This window comes from Leptodactylus fuscus, chromosome 10 (assembly GCF_031893055.1).
Source record: "Leptodactylus fuscus isolate aLepFus1 chromosome 10, aLepFus1.hap2, whole genome shotgun sequence".
Taxonomy (NCBI): Eukaryota; Metazoa; Chordata; class Amphibia; order Anura; family Leptodactylidae; genus Leptodactylus; species Leptodactylus fuscus.
This window is the reverse complement of record NC_134274.1, coordinates 14,227,359-14,243,757: the sequence shown is the minus strand read 5'-3', so window position 1 is coordinate 14,243,757 and position 16,399 is coordinate 14,227,359. Positions and strand designations below refer to the sequence as shown.

Below are 16,399 nucleotides of genomic sequence, written 5' to 3'. Positions count from 1 at the left end.
GATGTTCATACACTTTAGATACATGTAGCTTGTTTGGCTGTTTGCTATTCTTCGTTGACCCCTACGTCTATGCCAGTGATGGCGAACCTTTTAGAGATTGAGAGCCCAAACTGCAACCCAAAACCGACTAATTTATCACAAAGTGCCAACACGGCAATTTAACCTTAATAATGCGCGGATCCACAGTTGCACACAATTACAGACCTGCAAAATATGGTCATACGAATGGGGATATTATAGAGCTTTCTCCTCCACTGTGACCCCCACACAGTATAATCTGCACCACAGTGGCTCCCACACAGTATAATCTGCTCCACACAGAATAATCTGCTCCACAGTGGCCCCCACACAGTACAATCTGCTCCACAGTGGCCCCCACACAGTACAATCTGCTCCACAGTGGCCCCCACATAGTACAATCTGCTCCACAGTGGCCCCCACACAGTACAATTTGCTCCACGGTGTCCCACACACAGTATAATCTGTTCCACAGATGGATGCCCAAAGAGAGGGCTCTGTGTGCCACCTTTGGCACCCGTGCCATAGGTTCGCCATCACGGATCCATACACATGCATGCTTGGAAAGATTGATCATGCATGTGTTCACAATAGGGAGGAGTAAGCTACTACGAGACACCTTTTACTTCAGATATCTCAATACGATAGGGCATGTTGAATCCAATCCTTCTTTTCCCTGACCTCAGCCACCAGGAGACTATATATGGTTGGCCAGATGGCAAGATCAGATGACATTCTTCTATCGTGTAAAGCCGTCATTACCTTGTTCTACTAACAAACAAGAACTAGTAGGTTCAGTAACTTCAATGAAAACTGGTGGGAACTGATCGTCCTCCGATTGGCCAAATCCTTTGTGTGAACCACCTAAATTTTTTGTACTCGTATTGTAAGGAGTCCTCCATGTCTGAATTGGAGTTACGCAGAATAAACTCCATTCCTTAGATGATGTCCTTCAAAAAGTTTGACCTACAGTTTTGACCACTATGGATGACCTTCATTATTCATGTATGTACGCTTGAATGCTAGAGGCGGAGTGTGGTGTGAAGAGCAGACTCTAGTCCTTAAGTTACATCCTTCAAAAACTTGCCCATCTTGTCTACTATACAGAGTGGTTTTAAGAATAGAGTCGCATAGATATGTGAAAAGTAGAAGGTTCTTTGATGAGGGGTCAAATGTAAACAGCTTAAGGATATTTGATATGTTCTGTGTAGGTTACACCAGACTTGGTCTGGTCAACGTCATAAAACATTACGGTGCTGAGAATCGAGACAACGTGTGAGACCCTATAGACAAGGTCTACTTAGGTTTTGTGTAAATTTTTGGATTTCAATTATTAATTTCAATGACATATTTCGTAAATCCTACCACTAGTCCTAGTTGGCGTTGGCTCTTTGTCTTGCGAGGATCTGTTGTACGGCTCTGGTATAATCTGACATTAGCATCTGTTTCAGATATTGTATTACATGTTGCCAAAAGGCACGGTCTTCACTGTAAAGTCAGTGCAACTGATAGCCTGTTTTATTACTTGGTGTTCCGTACCTGCGGGGCTGGGATTGGTCGATTCACCAGCACCATGATAAGCTATAAATGAACATCATGTGTCCGAAGTGTAAACATAATTGTCTGTACACAATGCAATAGCCATCCACCAGGAAATTCCTTTGTGTAACAGGAAAATCGAGCAGTTACCTCTTTTTTTTCCCTTCTCTTTGCTTAGTGTCACATGACATTTCCATGATTTAGTGATTGTCCCTTTTGATGATATAACTGTCCTCGGCATCGAGTCCACATCAAACCTTTTCTAGCGGAGCCTCATAGGGCTTTCCAGTCGGCTTCTATTCAGTCATTCACATAGAAGTGTGTGTACACCAAGTCATCAACAGCTTAGGTTCCACTTCTTCCAGCATTACTCAAGTCGTCCATGACAGGAGAGGTTCTCGGGCCAAATGTCAATCATTCCTTGGCAGTGCATTCATTTATTTATGCAACTCGGCAAGTTAGCAGATTATAGGTTGCAGCCTTGAGCTAGGCTTAGACCCAAAGTTTCCATTTCCCATTCCTGAGCAAAAGTCAGATTTTTTTTTTTTTTTTTCCAAAAATATAAGGACAATGTCTATACGCATCGGGCTTTTTTCCTCTAGTTACAACCATTCAACTTACTATAAAGGAAGAGATTCTGTGTCCGCGGCCAAGGATCACCATTAGCGTAGAGAAGAACCTAAGCAAGTCCGGGGATCCCATTACGTCACCATTAGTCCTGGGTTTTGATCTGTGACCAGTAACTTTGACAAAGCTTATGGCTGACAACATCTGCTTAATGTCAGGCTACTAGGTGGCGCCATGCCTGAATTAAAGGGGACTTTGTCACTGCTAGGGCGATGACTGCCACTCCTCCAGCCTTGTAATTACATAGCCTGAGGGTGTTATCGCTCTTACAGGGGTCCTGTCACTTTAAATACTACCCAAGCTACAGACCGCATGGTATAGAGCAGATATATAGACAGTTCGGAGGGAAAGGATTTAGTATAACTTTTTGGTTTGTTAATTATAATTCCTAATCTTGTCCAATGGGAAGTCTTGGATAGCTGTCCAACTATCACTAACTATGTATGTCTAGTTGTACTGGGAAGGTTGGCAATCATGGATTAGGACCGCCCACTGGACTCCTGAGCCTAAAATGGCAGGGCTTTGAAGAGGTTTGCTCCAATCATCATAGAGCTGACAGTGTTTTGTCTTGATTGGTTACCAATGGATAGGACTATGAATGTAGGAACTTTCTATGGTCTTGGACCCATCCATGATGTCCTTATTGTGGACAGGTTTTCAGGCCAGGACACTCCATGTATTAGAAGATAACCCGACCCCAATACAGAAATCATGGCTGGTTACCAGGAGGACACTACATGTATGAGAAGATAACTCGACCACAATAAGGACATCATGGCTGGTTATCAGGAGGGCACTACATGTATGAGAAGATAACCTGACCACAATAAGGACATCATGGCTGGTTATCAGGAGGGGACACTACATGTATGAGAAGATAACCCGACCACAATCAGGACATCTTGGCTGGTTATCAGGAGGACACTACATGTATCACAAGATAACCTGACCACAATCAGGACATCATGGCTAGTTATCAGGAGGGGACACTACATGTATGAGAAGATAACCTGACCACAATAAGGACATCATGGCTGGTTATCAGAAGGACACTACATGTATGAGAAGATAACCCGGCTACAATAAGGACATCATGGCTGGTTATCAGGAGGACACTACATGTATAAGAAGATAACCTGACCACAATAAGGATATCATGGCTGGTTATCAGGAGGACACTACATGTATGAGAAGATAACCCGACCACAATCAGGACATTTTGGCTGGTGATCAGGAGGACACTACATGTATGAGAAGATAACCCGACCACAATAAGGACATCATGGCTGGTTATCAGGAGGACACTACATGTATGAGAAGATAACCTGACCACAATAAGGACATCATGGCTGGTTATCAGGAGGGGACACTACATGTATGAGAAGATAACCTGACCACAATAAGGACATCATGGCTGGTTATCAGGAGGACACTACATGTATGAGAAGATAACCTGACCACAATAAGGACATCATGGCTGGTTATCAGGAGGACACTACTCCTAGATTAACCACATGGCTCCGGACTAATGTCTTATACCATGGTGTCATCAGTCAGTTTTTACAACCCCTTAAATACCATTTCCTTGGGAATTAACAGGTGGGATATGTAGGGATGCCCATAAGGATCAAGGCTTCCTTCCAGACAGTACAGGATAAAGAAAGCCTTTCTTTAAGGTACAGTTTCCAGCTCTCTGTCAAATAGAACACAATAGGATCAAATCCTCTTTTACATTTTTACACTAAATAGGTTGTAATAGCCTGTAGGTTGTAGACTTAGTAAGTCAAGGATATTAGTGCTGCTTCAACAAGCAAGGCTGACTCCAAATGAATAATGCCTTCAGCCCCTCCATGCCTTTTGTGTTCCCTACGCACCTCACTATGCTCGGCTTACCCTGCCGAGTCCTGTGATTGAAATTCATTGCCAAATTTATTGAGAAATTAATGAGAAAAGCTGCAAAGTATTGACTTTGAGAGGAAAACACAACTCATCTTGAATGAGGAGGAAAATGCAGCAATAATTTAGCCACTATTGATTTTGCCCTGTCCATGTATTGATCTTCATTTTACAATATTAATTTGCACCTGCGATCGGCTGCAAAGGGAACCGATTTCATTTCTGTGCAGTGTTAATGTACAAAGCATTAGGCGCTCTTAAGATCCTGTTCTACAACACGTCACCCAAAAAAAAAAAAAAAAGGATTTTTTTTCCACCCCTCTCCATCTATGCACTTGTTACCGAAATAGACTAAAAATTAATTTCGTTCTTTTTTTTTCCGTCCGACAAAATATTAAAGTGGAGCCTTTGTGAAATGTATACCACTTCATAGCCCCGTAGGCTGTATTTCATCTGTGCGGGGAACTATCTGCAACATGAGATTCCGACCACTTCTCATCATCATGCCCACATTGGTTCAAAGTTCATGAAATTTCTATGAGCATCGATCTCAACCCATTGATTTTTTTTTTTTTTTCCAGCAGATCTTTGAAATTTTAATTTCCCAAGCATCTGAATTTCTTATAGATGAAATGCACTTGGTCGAGACAGTTGATGATAAAGTGAAAGACTTAGCATTATGTCCGGGTTGTTGTTTTTTTGTTTTTTTTTGATAAGTGGGGTGTGGTTGGGGGCAAAAAAGGAATTTTGTGATATTGTATTTTTTTTATAGCCTAGTCGAGACGGTTTTAGACGTCGCCGGTTTGTCTTCTGTCGAGAGATGTTTTTTAATGCAACTTATTTTCTTTTCGGTACCAAAGCGAACGAAAGCAACCAAGGGAATAAAGAGACATTCTTTAGCAGACAATCATTTGAACACAGCAGTCTTTAACACCTGGTCAAGTTCACCTACTTACTTATCAGTAGGACATTTAATAACCTCAAGGTGATATAATTGCTATTGGCATCTGTCCCCCCTGGATTCTGGCGGTTAATGTGTAAACTACTTGTCAGCAAATAGCACTTTGTCACTGAAATCGCTAACACCCTCTAGAGGAATGTCCCTGAATTGAGCAATTTAATTTTACTTTATTTAATTTTTACACATTACAACCTGCGCTTATCCAGTCGGGCGGAAGACCGGAGACTTCTTCGAGTCCAAGCGCCGGGGAAAAAAAAAACAGATTGTTGTGTCTTATTTAACAACCCCCAATTTTTTTTTTTTTTTGTGTGTTTTTTTTAATTGACGCTCTCCCTTGTCCCTTAAAAGGGATCTGCAGATGTTCTTATTATGTAGTTATGCTTCTAATGTGAAAAACTACCTCATTACCAGGATCTGTTCGTAACCAGAAAATGACTGCATTATGACAAATGCATGATCGGGAAGTTACAGGAAGATGATCATTATTGAAATGAAACTGGAACTGGTTTAATGGTTGCAACCAGCAGCTGGAATAAAGCAAATGAATGCCTTCCTGTTATTATTATGGTAGTCAGGGCTTTCTGTCAGGAGGAAAATGTGTGTCAGCTCCAGATTCCTTATATCTCTTTTGCTGGCTGCACACTTGCTAAAACAATAGCGTGTCAGTGCTAAAAGAAGCTTGCTTCCTGCATTACAGATTTTTCCCTTCTATTTCCAACCACACAGCTAAATGGAAGGATGGGAACCTCGGCACAATGGCTTGAGAGCAAAATTAGAAATCTGCCTACAAGGATCTCAAGCCTTGTTTCCATTGGAAATGCTACTATCCTACTAATACTAATGCATTATTAGCAAGTTTATGGCATTTATTATCTGAATAAGTGGTTAGCATTGTCGCCTTGCAGCATTGAGACATGGGCTTGAAATATAACCCATGGGCTTCCTCATAGAGCTCCGGGTTTCCACTCGCACTCCAAAATTGTACAAAGGTTAAGTGGCTTCCTATGGAATTGACCCAGGTGGTCTGTACTATATATACATTGGAAATGACACTGTAAGCTTCATAGAGGCAAAGGGCGACATGAGTATATGCTCCATATCGTATACAAAAAATGCACAAATCAAAGCATATACCAATAATTTGTAAACTACAATATATTGAATGTATTTAATGCAATTTAGGAGGTGACCGCAAAAAAAAAAAAAAAAAAAAGGGAAAAAAATGTAGTGAGCGTGCTCTGTTATAGAAAGAATAAAGAGCATGCTCACTACAGACAAAAATGAAAAGTGCCCAAAGATGTTCAACCTACTTCTCCCTTATCCTTCCAGGAAAGTTATGATGTAATACCCCCATTTATGAGACTGGGTGGCTTCTAGTGGTCATACCCTTATCAGTCTATGGATATGTAATATATAAAGTATAGATCAGACATAACCCTTACTATTGTAACAGACCTAGTGCTTCTAGTGACAAATAAGAATAATGCATAATAAACTTGCCAGGGAAGAGAGAACGCAGTGTTCTTTCTCAAGATTGGAGGGGTTCTAGTGGTCATACTCTCTCATCAAATGTATACATAATATATGGGGTGAATGGACCTCACATAACCTTTACTATTCTTATAGATCTAGTGGTAGTATTAGTGGGTAATAATAATCATGCCAGGGAATAAAGGACGCAATGATCCTCTTCTCGAGATTGGAGCTGGTTCTAGTGGTCATACTCTCTTATCAATGTATATATAATAATGTATACATAATATACTGAGTAGAGGCACCTCACATAACATTTACTATTCTTATAGATATAGTGGTAGTATTAGTGGGTAATAATAATCATGCCAGGGAATAAAGGACGCAATGCTCCACTTCTCGAGATTGGAGCTGGTTCTAGTGGTCATACTCTCTTATCAATGTATATATAATAATATATACATAATATATGGGGTAAATGGACCTCACGTAACGTTTACTAGTTGTATACATCTAGTAGTAGTATTGAGAATACAAGACACAGTGCTCCAGTTTTGGAGATTGGAGCTGGTTCTAGTGGTCATACTCCGTTATCAATGTATATAATAATGTATACATAATATACTGGGTAGATGCACCTCACATAACATTTACTAGTTGTCTACATCTAGTAGTAGTATTGGTGGATGATAATAATCATGCCAGGGAATACAGGATGCAGTTCTCCACTTCTCGGAATTGGAGGGGTTCTAGTGGTCATACTCTCTCATCAATGTATACATAATATATGGGGTGGATGGACCTCACATAACCTTTACTATTCTTATAGATCTAGTGGTAGTATTAGTGGGTAATAATAATCATGCCAGGAAATGAAGGACGCAATGCTCCACTTTTCGTGATTGGAGCTGGTTCTAGTGGTCATACTCTGTTATCAATGTATATATAATAATGTATACATAATATACTGGGTAGATGCACCTCACATAACATTTACTAGTTGTATACATCTAGTAGTATACATCTAGTAGTATAGGGAATACAGGCTGCAGTTCTCCACTTCTCGAGATTGGAGCTGGTTCTAGTGGTCATACCCGCATGAAAGTAATATAATAACTGAGAACCCAGACATACCAAACATTGCCTGTACTAGTCTAATAGACCCAGTGCTATTAATATATTACTAATATGCCGACCGTTTCTTAATCTACGTTCTCTCTCATGTGTCTTCCCGGTCAGCGCCGACGCGCCATGATGATACCCTGATATAGTCTTCTCCTGCCGCATTGGCTTTAGCTCCCTCAACATGAACTGACATCACACGCTGTAAAAATTTTATCAATTGCGCCATGATTAATCCCCCAAGTACACTAGAGTGACTTAAATATTTAGCTTGTTTCTTCTCTTAGGCCTGCAATGCATGTAGAGCATGCAGATGAACTCCAAAGCACTCAGAAGTAGTTAAATATGTATCCTCCTTGAGCTGTAGGCGATTTCCTCGTCTAGGAATCATTGAGTATATTTGGTCATGTCAGTCCCTATTTGTATGACCCGCTCTGGATGTTGGCCTGCATATGATAACAGGATATCTGCTCCTTTCAGAGGCCGTCTGATGGCTTGCCTCATTTGGCATGGAATGCCATTCTCTCCTTTTCAGCTCCCCTGTTCATTCAGCTTTTTATTGCTGTGTAATTTCCCTATTCTAAAATAGCAGCTCTCCAACCAAAATGACTATGCATTAGGCCGCGGTAGCCTGCTCAAATGGATATTAATACAGTTTATCTCGAAAAGGACGAATAATGTATTTCAAACAGATAAAAGGCCTCCCGTTAAATGAGGAATGTTAATATCTTATGGCATAGTTAATATAGAGATATTTCACAGGGGACGCCTGCTTTATGACTTCTGATAGAACACGCTGGAAATCTGTCATCTCTTGAATGATATAATTGTCTTCCTACGCACACATCTATGGACAATATATATATTTTCTCCCTCCAATTAGTCTGTTTTTAGCAAATCGTTAGTCTGAAGTCTTGGCTGTCGTTATTGGAAGGATTGCGTTTTCGTACACGGGCAAATAGGGAACATCCGGATTGGTGTATATTGGCCATATTTCCCTGTACTAAACTTGTCTGGAGACCAGGATTATTTACATCATGGTGGTCTGTATATAGTATGGCAAATTAAGGAGGCAGGGGCTCCTACGAGGTGGGGCAATATAGGATCCAAAAATTCCAGGACCAGATTTAAGGAGGCAGGGGCTCCTACCAGGTGGGGCAATATAGGATCCAAAAATTCCAGGACCATTTTTGCCCCTGGTGCAAAAGGCCAAAAGAGAATTCCAATTTTTAGTTCATTTGCCCTACCAATTTTACTAGGACCTACTAACTTTTTGAGGACTATGTTCACATGGGACTACAGGCCAGAAAAATATGTGACAGATTTCCCAGCCCAATCAGGATATGAGATTCTTTGCATCTTCATGATCTATGATACTAGGAGTCCATGCCTGTCCACTGCTTTACTATTCTGTACTATATAGAGAGCCATAAGGACCGGCAGCCACTGGGGAGGGGGGCCTATAGCTTTTGAAGATGTATGGAACACTTTAATATCCTAAAGCATTTACGCAAAAAATGCAATTTGAAATTTTTCATTGTAACAATACTTGTGTATCTGCAATGCTCCGCGTGGGAGGGACTAGTCAGATTCGTATATACCGTACTGGCAATAGGTTAAAAGAGAGAATATTTTTATATCAGGGAGCCTTTTTTAACCACTGGTACACAAGTCATGGCTCCTACTGATTTCCATTGAACATTATTGGTGTGTCTGTGACTATCTTGGGTAAGACTATATCAAATATAATTTCTTTGTCAAAAAATTGTGTAATAAGATGTAAAGGTTATGTGGGCCTCAATAGGACAGAGTAGAGGTGCAAGGCACTCTCTGTATGGGGATTATAAGAGTTCATATCTAATAAGTGTTGGCATTGCTCCACGTGGGCGGGTCTTGACCGGTTCTTAGGTATTGTATTGGCAATAGGTTAAAAGAGAGCGAGAATATCTTTATATCTGCACATTTCGTAAGAGTATAGACAATAAGAGTGCGTAAGAGTATAGACAATATCATTTCCTGGTATTGGAAAATTCTGAATATGTGCTAATAAGAGTTATAGATTGGATGAGTTTCAATATGACAGAGTAGAAGCTGCAGGCCACCTTCCGCACACAGATTATAAGAGTTGATATCTAATAATAGTGTTTGCAAACAGGGGTTGTTAGTCATTGAGCTAGACATACCGCCACACAGCGCACAGCCCACATATATTATTATAAACACAGTCGGCTGTATTCTTTCATGTAATTCTTCTTTAGCCATGACTCTTAAGTTACCCAAGGCTCCTTTCTCTAATTATCCACGAGGTCAGTAAGCAAAATTGGGAAGATGCTGGGAGATCAATACAAATTATCCCTGAGCAAACCAGTGCTGACAGTTTGAATTGCAGCATATGTTTACCCAAAATCAGGCAATTTATCTTAATATCAGCAAAGTAATGCAGTTCAGGTGAAAGGTCAGGCAATCTCTCCACCTCATAATTACCCAGTTCTAAAACAGGAAAGTGGTATTGATTGGCCTAGCTCAGTACTGTGTGACTGGGACGTGCCAGTGCCTTGCCCTGGCTCTGCTGGGCTCTTGGCTTGTAAACTCGACACACTCAGGATTTATTAGATGTGTGGGAAAGGTCTTATGTTTCCTACTTCACTTTGATTTTGCCAGTGAAATCTCTTCTCCTCCTCATTTTGTCAAGCAGCAGGGTGGAAGATCATAGTTTCTTTTTTTTTTTCCCCTTTCGTGTGAGTTGCAGCTCTGTCTTCCTAGAAGTTCAAGTCTTCGCGGGGTGGGCATGAGCGGGCTTGGTGAACGTACTTTGTCAATTTATTCTGCTCGAGGAAAAACCTTCCTGGTTACTGTTAGATATGAATTCGGTCTAGTCGTATGGGCAGTATTGTTGGCTTGTAGCGCTGGGATTCTGAGTTTGGATGTGACCAAAGATGACCTCTGTATGGAATCGTATGTTCTCCCTGTGGTTGAGTGGATCTTCTCTGGTTTCCTCCCACCTTCGAAAGACACACCGATGGGGAATTTAGATTGTCGAAATGCTCTGGGTATTCCAGTTCCGTCACATACTCCAAAGATACATTGTTAGGGAATTTAGATTGTGAGCCCGACTTTGGCCGATGAGTGATGACAATGTCAACAAACTATGGCGGATTATGTTGGCACTGTATACACACGAGATATAGTTAAGTGTTTAGTGTTTGGCTGTACTGGTTCTCATTAAGGAGATCCAGCTGTATGAGGAGTCTTATTGGCAATGTTCCATGGGGAACAAAGATCTCTTCCAGAAAGAAGGAGTTCTCTGTGATATTGGTGGTTCTATAGTGAGCTAGTTTTCTTCTTTTTGGACTGGAGATAAGTGATCCCATAATATGACCTCAAGTGGTTCCTAATGTCCAGTGGTGTCCATCTAGGTAGAACAGAAACTTTGCCCCAACACCAACTTCTCATCCCATGTTGGAGAATAGATTCAGATGGCCACCTATTAGGTTCACATTACCTTTGGGAAGGAAACTAGGGATTGCATGAGATGTGAAGTCTACGCAATAGTGTAGTTATTTTCTATCTACCTACACGTTGGCTGTGGTCGTCAACAAAAATATTCAAGAACACAATTGTCATTGAAGACAAAAAAATCCAATAAACGCTTATTGAAGTCAGGGAATCTGTTAAAACACGGCAATCACAATGTACAATCGTACACACAAAAGCCCTATAAATTACATCACTTCACCCTGTAATAACAATGACTGATAGTGTCATAGCCTCAGTTACCATGTGAAGTGACACATTCAGAATCTAGAGACAGGTCCTGATGACACTCTCAATTACATTTACAAAGGGAAGGCCCCATAAGTGCTTCTCAAACGTATGGAAATATCTGTTCTGAGATGAAAGCCTATAGTTATTACGAGTCATAAAGCTTGCATTAAAGCTTCTATCACCTGTCACTAACATTTGCATGAAATCAATAGCATGAAGCCATCTATCTTTTTCTTGACCACCTTTCATCATGCTGGCTTCATTAAGTCAAACAGTCACAGTAATTAGGTAGACGTAGGAGAGAAACTAGCATGTTACAAAGCATGGGGAGATCTCCTTGTCTCCTTCGAACTCAAAGAGGGACATTTATGAAAACTGATGAACAGGTAACTGCAGAAGTGACCTTTAGTCGATAGCCAAGATTCAGAATTTGTGATTATGTATATTTATAAAGGACCGAGGGATAACTGTATGCAATGCCAAATGACTTGCCAATTTTGGTGCTAGATCAATTTTTGGTAGATGATCCAGATAGATCAATATTGGTATGGTATGGTCCCAGATCTGGTCGGTCTCTGGATTATTTTTCTGGGTCACTTCAGTCCAGATCTGGGATTTTACCAAAATTCATGATAGGGGTGGAAAGTCCGCCTCCGGCAATTTTACGATCTACGATGCGACTGTACCAAATGTCTTGGTCTAGTTGACTCATCCATTTGGATTATTTTTCTGGTGAGGTCCGGATCTGGGATCATTCCAAAATTCACAGTTTGGAGGGGTTGAATCCACTTCCAGAAGAGTAGAATCTATACGTAAAAAAAAAAAAAAAACCTTACTGGAAATATGTGTTTTGACCTACATTCCTTCTGGTTTCGGGGTACTCATACAAGATACTGCCATTAAAGTGGCCTCATTTTTTGGTGAGTACATCTGTGCTGGGAGAGATCAATTACGATTTATTAGAAAGGAAGTGACAAGCCATAAAATGGAACCCGGAGCAGCTGTCACTTTTCAGCCCCCTGTCCTCGGAATTACCCATTATCGCACCGGTCATGTGCAAATTTTTTATGGCGAACAGACTCTAATAAATTAAAACACATACCCCATTACGTACCAGTGGACTATAAACCAGTCCCCTTTACTATTATGTTTTTAAGTAAATTCTTTTTGCCCATGTCCAAGACGTCACGAGACTGTAGACTTGCACGCCAGTGTTGGCCGCAGGTACTGACATGACGAATTGCCCCCACAGTCACTGCTGACAGCATCTGATGATTAATGACCTGATTATGAAGTGGGTCCTATATCTATGGAATATGCATCGGAAAGAGTTAGGACTTGTGCCGTGTCACAGATGCCAAGATATTTTTGAAAAGCCTTTGCATTTCCTGTAGACATGAGCATAAGAAAAAAAAAAAAAGGAGTCCGAAAACGCAGAAAAAGCCGTGTCATGTAAAATCAATACGTTGGATCAATTCTTTATTAACAAGAAAATGTCTTACTTCACATTCCTATGTGGACCTTTGTCTCCTGAATACATGATGGAATGTCAAATCAAATTGCAGTCTTCAACTTTCTGTCATGTTATCGAGTGCACACAATGGACGACTCTCCGCATGATGAGCGCTCAATTGTTTAGACAAATAGCTCCGACACTTTTTAGTCATCATAGCTAATAATTTTGTTTTCCTTATTTTAAGTTCACCATCCTTTACCATGTTGTGTAAAACTGCTCGGATTCATGTAGACTAGGAATCAATAAGACAAGGAAGCCGTTACGGAGAATTCCTCTTTCCGAGCTTCTCTAAGAATTCAGTCTTGATAGGTCCCCTGAAGTTGATGTCAGTCATTGGTGGTCTTCTTCTTTAAGGTGACCATAAACATTTACGAAGATTGTCTAAACCCACAGGACCATCGTATATGAATAGGGTTGAGCTGATCTTGAGATTTCAAGATGGATTTTAAAATCCGATTTCCGATCATTTTCCAGCCATGAAATTTACTCGATCGCCGATCGGAATCCGATCTTTTCCGATCCCAATCACTCAACCCTATATATGAACTAGATGTTCCTTTGGCAAGTGTCGAGGGAACAAAAGGATCAGCCATGCTGAACTTAAAAATGCCATATCCTTTATTCTCAATAGAGATAAGATCTAGCCAAGGTGTCTACGAGGCACCTTACTCCCCGTTCCCTATCTAGAACACTGCCAGCGCACGGTATAGGAATATCTGTCAAAGAACTGACAACTATTGAAGGTATATAAACACAGCAGCAAGTGTTCAATTCCCCACAGTGCCCCCACAGGGAAAATTAAGTATTGCACAATTTTCACTGGTTCAAAGACAGCCCAGAGTCCTCCAAAGTTGTAGGTGATAGATCAGGGCGTTGAATGGGACAAAACCCCATAAAACGGTCCCCGTTGTAGCCCTTGTATGTCATTGTTGACTATATAGGCTTGGAAAGTTCATCTCAAGTCAAGAAAATAGTCAGCAATCCATTATCCCAGCGATCAGGCTGAGTGATGGGTCCTAAGCATCTACGGTTGGCTTCGGTTTCTAGTTGAGCAGGAGTAATCCGAGACGTATTCTTATGTCAGAAAACAAGAATAAGCTTTGATGAATGTTTCGCTTTTCACTATAGAGTTACCGGGATAAAAATGATATCAGTATTACCGAGTAATATACACTAATAAGTATTTTTATCTTAACTCCGGCGCTTTTGGCCTTCAGGCTTGTTTTTGGGTTTGGCAGCGCTATAATAAAACCCTATGACTTCTACTAAAGCTTGTTAAACACAATGTGTGGAGTCTAACACACTCACGATCATGATTCATGCACTGTACACAGCGGCGTATAGCGTTGATTTACGACCAGGCGCAGTTCATAGTCAAAATTACAATTTGAGGGGGTGGGGGGGGGAAGATTAATTACTATTTGTGGTCTGCAATTTCACCAGGCTAGTGGATTGCAGCAGTAGAATGATAGTGCCTTACATCAGTTTGTAGTCAGCCATTCACAGATTATTAAAGCTTTGCAAGATTAAGTGCACCTCCTGCCTAGTTTGTGCTCAGGCAATACGCTAGACAAAAAAGGACCACAGGGATAAATCTGAAACAGGCAATAGCCGGGCATATGTCATAATTGCCAGTTAGCCATAAATTTGCTGCTAGTATGGAATACTCTCCTTGATATAGTCATCATATCGTGTCTATATGCAATACCGGGTATGACCCGCTGATCTTGCCTTGAGCATTTCTTGCATGTTCTACGCATTTTTTATTTGTTTATTTGCTTACAAAGTCAATTTTTATTGAGATATTACCAGGAACAGAGGTCGTTTTGCAACCTTTTATGCAGTTATATGGAGTGCAAGAGGTATACCACCTGGAGGTGTAGAGGGGGGACGTATCGGAGATAATATTATGGATTATGCTATCAATGAACCTATACGTGTATAGATTCTTGAAGGCTAATATGTAAATAATTTGTTTTCCAGCACTGAATGAACCAACCATAGACTATGGATTCCAGAGATTACAAAAAGTTATTCCAAGGCATCCAGGAGATCCGGAACGGTTACCAAAGGTATGTGAGATAACATGATTTCCTTGTTTCATTGAAGGGCTGTCTCACACGGACAATAGTATGGTGATGTTCCTGACCACTGCTAGGACCCGCACCGATCCCTAGAACGTATGAATGGAGCGCCATCATGTATTGAAGGTCTATGGGATTGATGTAAATAGTGGGGAGCTGTACTTGACTAGGTCACTCAGTCCTATAGAAATTGACTGGTGTGGCAGCACAAATGCATAATAATCTCTCCATAAAAATGGTGAACATGAGTGAAGATCTGAAATGATCAGACCTGTGGATGGTTGATATGTTGTGATTGTAGGATAGCCTAAGCTGAATTGTATGAATAGATAACAGATCCCTATATCTATCCTGGACTCCTATCAGTGTGACATAAGTCTTATAATGGATTATTGCTATATTTAAAGAGGTTAGGAGAGGTCATCAATATGTGATCAGTAAGGGTCCAACACCCAGTACCCCCACCAACCAGCCTCTTTCTGGTACTGATGACATCACAATTATTGGCCACATAACACAGCAGTAACTTGGTCCCTTTCAAGTGAATAGTGAAATGAGCTGCAATACCAAGCCTAGCCCCTATGAGATGTATGGCACTGTACTTGGTAGTCAGTGATGAGGCTGCAGAGCTCACCCAAATGATGGTCCCAGGTGCCAGAGCCTCACCTAAGGATACGTCATCTATATATCTGCCTGGAAAACCCCTTTAAATACAATAATATTGCTGCGTACGCTTTGTAGTTCTATATAGTCATATACTGCATAAGCCATTCTGATGATCTTGCATTCACCAGTCTATTCATTTTTGTAGGCTGAGGTACAAGGCATACCATACCTCATGCCTCCCCAATGTCAATCGCTTCTACATTGCCTTACAATGAGATAGACTGCCTCCTTTCACCTTGTACAGACATCGGGAACGCCGTTCAGCGTGTTTTAATGCAAACCTAGAATGAAATACAATAAAACGTTGGCGGCCTTTTTTTTTTATTATTGTACGGATTGATTGGTAGTTACTCCTGATTCCGGAAATTCCTGCAATAAAGCCCAATCGTTACAAAAGCCGAGAGTTTCAGTACGTAGTGGTGGAATAAATCAAAGATAACACTTCTTAAAGAAATAAGGAGGAGGGTGGGGGGTGATCCAAGTATTTCGATTCTGCAAGGGGAACATAAACTTCCTGCATAATGAAATAGTTCAATTAAACATTTTCCACTCCAGTAGCCTGTAGTGATTTCCATCTAACCAGCCCCTCTCTGATCTGTGATTATGTGACTCTTGTTTTCCTTTCATTTTCTAAAGCTCGATTCAGTTTAATCTTTTGTTTACAAAGGTTTTGTTATAAGTCGGTGACTTAGCGAGCGAGCAAATGAAGTCCACATATTAATATCTAGAGGG

The 16,399-nt window shown here is 40.8% G+C and overlaps 1 protein-coding gene across 18 annotated transcripts in view; it reads left to right on the top strand.

Annotated features, from left to right (window-relative positions):
* The window catches only part of EBF3 (EBF transcription factor 3), a 148,781-nt gene that overhangs the window by 113,629 nt on the left and 18,753 nt on the right, over nt 1–16,399 (top strand). For all 18 annotated transcript variants that reach the window (XM_075257697.1, XM_075257706.1, XM_075257691.1 and 15 more), the window contains exon 11: nt 14,901–14,989. In XM_075257697.1, the coding sequence (XP_075113798.1) occupies nt 14,901–14,989 (89 nt within the window). The remainder of the gene's footprint in view (nt 1–14,900; nt 14,990–16,399) is intronic.